Raw genomic sequence first — 6,000 nt, 5'->3', positions numbered from 1 at the left:
AAAAAAAAAAAAAAAAAAAAAAAAAAAAAAAAAAGTGCTAAGGGGGCCTGACTCCTCTTGCCATAATGGCTATCCCCACATTAGTGACCAACCCCCATTGCCGCTTATCACCATAACAGAGCCCCTGATGGGCTTCTCTCCATGTCTTCAGGACACTTATGGCATGAGGTGGGAGAGTCAAGTAGATCCTATTTAAGCCTCATTCCTTCTTTCAGTGCATCACCAGAAAGAGAAAGATGAAGGTGTTGTCTACTCTGTGGTGCATAGAACCTCAAAGAGGAGTGAGGGTGAGTGATCTCAGACCAAACTTGGTACTTTTGCGAACAGAAGTTTTGGACCTACAATGAAAGTATCACTACCACTGTCATTACTTTTATCATTACTGTGACCACCACCATTATCACCAAGACCATCGTATTTATCTCCATTATTGTCACCACCATTTCCTCTTTCACTACCACCTTCACCTTCACACCATCATCAGTGCTACCATGACCACCACCACCTATCTCCTCCACTACCACGCTCACCACAGACACCACCATGACCACTACATTCGCCATTCTCAACACCATCTCCTCCACCACTGTTACCATGATAACTGCAGGGAGTTTTTTGCCCTTTCCTGAGCAATGTGAAGGACAAAGAAAAGAGAGAAAAAATGATGTAATCTTCCTTTGCTCCAGAGTCTAAGTCTAAGCAGGACAGCCCTCACTATAAGATGGAGTCAAGAAGACCATGAGCTCCAGCCACAGCTATCAGAGTCAGGTGGCAGAGGTGGGGGAAAGGCTGGTCCTTTAACAGAGAAATAGGTCATGTGGCATCATGGGAAGAGTCTGGGTTTCTGAGTCTCAGAACTGAGTTTGAAACCTGACTCTATGTACTTACTTACTGTGGACTTGGCAAGTCAAGTGTCCTCTCTGAGCCTAATCTATAAAGGGGAGACAATGCCTGCTTTGCAGGATTACTATAAGTTGTTAGGAATGGAATCTAGGTTCTAGAAACAAGCCTTAAAAATTGTCTACATGTAATAGACGTTCAAAACAGGGAGTTTTGTTGTTGCTGTCGTTTTAATGTCTTACCTGCTCTGCTAGTTCAATTCCTAGGCTGCAAAAATGGGTTTGAATTGGCATAGGGTTTCTGCTCCTTCCCATAAATGGCAGTAGGGGAAATGAACAATCAAAGAGTCTCTTAACTGAAGGGCAGTTCCCCTGGGACCTGAGGTCACACAGCTGGTGTGTAGTCCAACTGGAACTAGAACCCAGGTCTCCCCATTCCAGATTGAGGAGGAGTGAAAGGAATTTCCCCCTGCTGGCTTCCCTGGCTCTCTAGAGGAAGACAACCGGCCAGGAGGGGTGGGAAGGAGATGTACTTGCTGTGAAGCACAGAGACCTGACCTGAACTCACTCTTTCCCCACAGCCAGGCCTGCTGAGTTCGCCGCAGAGAGAAAGGTGAGCTAGGATCCCTGCTCCTTTCTCACCCTCTGTCTTACATCTGCTTCCTCATCCTAAGCCAACTCTTCCACAGGACAGTTCTATCATCTATGCAGAGGTGAGATGCCTGCAGCCCAGTGAGGTTTCATCCAAGGAGGTGAATATAAGAAGCACCCTCCAAGAATCCCTTGGCGACTGTGAGGAAGTCCTCTGCTAGTGACGGTGTTCTCCTATCAACACACGCCCACCCCCAGTCTCCAGTGCTCCTCAGGGGGACAGCGGGCTCCTCGACTCTTTCTGGGGCTCCTTCAATTCCCAAATCCAGCATCACGGAGCCCTGGAGCCCTTGTCCTGGTCAGAAGCACCTGAACCCTGGGTTCTCCTCTTAGCAGAAGACCAACCAATGGAATGGGAGGGGAGATAGCCCACCAACACACACACTTAGGGTCAGTCAGTGACACTGGACACAGAAGCCACAGAAAGCATGTTACTTCCCCCCGATATATGTATATATATCTCGTCCTTCAGGAAGCATCCAGAAGGAGGCCTTGTTATCATAGCAGATGACAGCTCCATGTGTGTTGTTGTCCCCGAAGACCTTCCAGTGGGACAAGATGATGTGGTGGAAGACAGTAATACTGATGATCCGGACCCTGTGTAGACCTAGGTTAATGTGTGTGTTTATGTATGTCTTAGTTTTTAACAAAAAAAGTTTAAAAATTAAAAAAAAAAACATTTAAATAGAAAAAAAAATATATATATATGAAATAGTTACATGCCACATAACAGCATTTCAGTCAGTGATAGACTGCATACACAACAGCAGTCCCAGAAGATTATAATGGAGTTGAAAATTTGCTACTGCCTAGTGATATCATAGCTGCCTTAACATCATAATACAATGCATTTCTCACACGTTTGTGGTGATGCTGGTACAAACAAGCTACAGCGCTGCTAGTTATATAGAAATATAGCACACACAATTATGTACAGTACACTATACTTGATAATGATAACAAACAACTATGTTACTGGTTTATATATTTACTATAACTTTTTTTTTTATTATACTTTAAGTTCTAGGGTACATGTGCATAACGTGCAGGTTTGTTACATATGTGTATTTGTGCCATGTTGGTGTGCTGCACCCATCAACTCCTCAGCACCCATCTATTCATCATTTATATCATGTATAACTTTTTTTTTTTTTGAGATGGAGTCTTGCTTTGTCACCCAGTCTGGTGTACAATAATAGGATCTTGGCTCACTGTAATCTCTGCCTCCTGGGTTCAAGCAATTCTCTTGCTTCAGCGTCCTGAGTAGCTGGGACTACAGGTGTGCACCACCACACCCGGCTAACTTTTTTATTTATTAGTAGAGATGGGGTTTCACCATGTTGGCCAGGCTGGTCTCGAACTCCTGACCTCAAGTCATCCACCCGCCTCGGCTCCCAAAGTGCTGGGATTACAGGTGTGAGCCACTGCGCCCGGCCCTGTATTTACTATAACTTTTTATCGTTATTTTGGAGTATATTCCTTCTACTTGTTTTTTTTTAAGGTAACTATAAAACAGCCTCAAGCAGGTCCTTCAGGAAGCATCCAGAAGGAGGCCTTGTTATCATAGGAGATGACAGCTCCATGTGTGTTGTTGTCCCCAAAGACCTTCCAGTGGGACAAGATGATGTGGTGGAAGACAGTAATATTGATGATCCGGACCCTGTGTAGACCTAGGCTAATGTGTATGTTTATTTATGTCTTAGTTTTTAACAAAAAAAGTTTAAAAATTAAATTAAAAAATTAAATAAAAAAGCTTATATAAAATATTTTGTATAATTGTGCAATGTGCTTGCTTTAAGCTAAGGTTTATTACAAAAGTCAAAAGTTTTAAAACCTAAAAGTGTATAAAGTAAAATGTTACACTGAGCTAAGGTTCATTTATCATTGAAAAAAAATTTTTTTTTTTTTAAGACAGTCTCACTCTGTCACCCAGACTGGAGTACAATGGTGCCATCTCAGGTCACTGCAAACTTCGCCTCCTGGGTTCAAGTGATTCTCCTGCCACAGCCTCCCGAGTAGCTGGGATTACAGGCATGCACCACCACACCCTCCTAATTTTTGTATTTTTGGTAGATACAGGGTTTCGCCATGTTGGCCAGGCTGGTCTCGAACCCCTGACCTCAAGTGATCCACCCGCCTCAGCCTCCCAAAGTACTAGGATTACAGCCATGAGCCCCTGCGCCCGACCTGAAGAAAATACTTTCATGAATTTAGTGTAGTCTAAGCATACAGTGTTGATAAAGCCTGCAGTAGTGTAATGTCCTAGGCCTTCACATTCACTCACCACTCACTCACTGACTCACCCAGAGCAACCCCAGCCCTGCAAGCTCCATTCACAGTAAATGTCCTATACAGGTATATTTTTTTTCATCTTTAATATTGTATTTTTACTGTACCTTTTCTGCGTTTAGATATGTTAACTACGAAAATACCGTTGTATCATAGCTGCCTACTATATTCAGGTTTGTAGCCTAGGAGCAATAGGCTATACCAAAAAAAGAAAATGAAAAAGAAAAGAAAAGAATAGGCTATACCATATAACCTAGGTCTGCAATAGGCTATACCATCCGGCTTCGTGTAAGTACACACTATGATGTTTGTACAGTGATGAAATTTCCTGACAACGCATTTCTCAGAATGCATCCCTGTCATTAAGTGACTCACGCGTGACTTGGTACGTGTGTGTGCACGTGTGCTTCTATGATGGTCCTCAGTCCCTTTGAATATGCTTACCTTGACCCTGAAAAGAAAGAGCATCTGCTGCCCTTTCAGAGCACTTGGCAAGTCAGAAATGCTTCTAGATGTATTTGCATGCACTTACTTTAAAAAGAAAAAAAAAGCCAAATACAGTTTCTCACATTGTAATTTTGCCTTACTGTCTGTTATTTCTCTTTGCTGGCCCTTTTCTCAGTCCAAATGCCAATTGGTGGAGAGGGAAAAGAAATGAATGAAAGGGGCACTGTTGTCGAGTGGTTATGCCAGCAGGAAATATCACCAGGTTTACCCTGAAGCATTGTTCTCTCAGAGGAATAGGAAAACATTTCGAATCTCTCTCTATTTTGTTCTTAAAGGTCAGTTCTTGGGATATTGACGACTACTGTCTGAGAGATGCTGCGGGGAGATTTTCAGGATTGTGTGGTCTTTGAGGCGGGTGTTTTTTTAAGACAACATTGACCACTGTTCAGTGTCCACATGATCATTGTAAGGTTGCAATGCCACATGATAGTTGGTTACATAAGACACAATTCCAGTGACTGAAGGTGGTTATACTGTATGGTGGCGTGTTCAAGACGGCACTGGCATCTTTGAGCGGGGCCTGGCTGTGCAGCACCATTTGATTTTTTTAAACACCCTAGAGATCTGGTGGTTGTTGCTGTTGTCCTTTCCTGTGAAAGTCACAAGAGAAGTTACAGTCCAGGTGAACCTGGAGTTTACAGAGTTGGTTTTGTTTCTGTTTTATGTTTTGCTTTGTTTTTTAAATTTACCTATAGCTGATGATACTATTGCCTGCATGCTATTTCTAGTGAGTGCTAAATACAGTGTGGTCCAATGACAATAACAGCCCATGGTACTGCCAGGGCTGTCCGTGGGCATATCAGTGAAAGCCCCCATGTGGGTGGAAGAAACCTGTCATTTCCTTCTTACATGTGTTTGAAATACTAAATGAATAATTTGCTCTTCTTAGGAAAAAATGACACGACAACAAAAATTTTTTTAATTAAGGGTTTTATATAATGGATATGCCCCACCCCTCAACCTAAAAAAAGAAAAGAAAGAGCATCACTCCACACCCCAGAGGGCTAAGCCCAGGGCAGCTCTGAATGCATTTCCAGCTTCCAAGCTGCTGCTGAGCCCATGAGTGACCGCAGGGCTGAGGAGCCTCTCAGAGGTTCAGCAAGACCAAGGTCAGCCAGAAAAGCGCCGGGCCCAGACAATATCATAGAATCCTGACACCACAGCCAGAGCCTCACAGGCACTGAGAGCTCTGCCTTTCCACACAGCCCCATTCCTGCTCAAATTCCTTCCAGTTTACCAAAGACAGAACTGAGGCTTGCCCAAAGCCCTGGTGTGTGGAGTACATCAGAAAACTCAGTTACCCCTTACTTGTTTAAAAAGGTATACGGTTGTAGCATCTAGTTTTTTGTTAATAGAGGTCTATCAATTAGTTTCATATTGTTCATCAATATCAACAATTTGCAATACCTGATAGTTTGATTTGGTTTGTTCAAGGAGTCCTTACTCCTTGATGACTGAGGGTGGTCAATAAAGGATTGGTTGTACTTGTTCCTATGAGGCCCTGGCTTCAGCTTCATAGGCCCCTGCTCTGGAAGCAGAGAAAGTAAGGTTCAGCTTACAGATGTTGGACTGCATCAGACTCCACCCAGCTGGCTGATGAAGTAGATGTTAGTGTGATCAGGGATCTCCTGGCACCGTGGAAGCTGCAGGCATCTAGCATCTCCCCTGGACCAGCTGTGTTGACATCACCTTGGAGCTCGTTAGAAATGCAGAT

The 6,000-nt window shown here is 43.5% G+C and overlaps 1 protein-coding gene across 6 annotated transcripts in view; it reads left to right on the top strand.

Moving 5' to 3' along the window:
- LOC108524023 (Fc receptor-like protein 6) overlaps positions 1–2,462 on the top strand; it is a 16,570-nt gene extending 14,108 nt beyond the window's left edge. For 3 of the 6 annotated variants that reach the window (XM_017864812.1, XM_017864810.1, XM_017864809.1), the window contains 3 exons: positions 216–287; positions 1,421–1,452; positions 1,529–2,462. In XM_017864812.1, the coding sequence (XP_017720301.1) occupies positions 216–287; positions 1,421–1,452; positions 1,529–1,651 (227 nt within the window). In that variant the 3' untranslated portion in view covers positions 1,652–2,462. Of the gene's footprint in view, positions 1–215; positions 288–1,420; positions 1,453–1,528 lie in introns of those variants that run through there. The other 3 variants (XM_017864811.1, XM_017864813.1, XR_001883950.1) reach the window with 3 other exon arrangements.
- The last annotated feature ends 3,538 nt before the right edge of the window (positions 2,463–6,000 follow it).

This window comes from Rhinopithecus bieti, unplaced genomic scaffold, assembly GCF_001698545.2.
Source record: "Rhinopithecus bieti isolate Rb0 unplaced genomic scaffold, ASM169854v2 scaffold_77291, whole genome shotgun sequence".
Taxonomy (NCBI): domain Eukaryota; kingdom Metazoa; phylum Chordata; class Mammalia; order Primates; family Cercopithecidae; genus Rhinopithecus; species Rhinopithecus bieti.
Note: the sequence above shows the minus strand (reverse complement) of the source record. Positions and strands in the feature narration are given on the sequence as shown.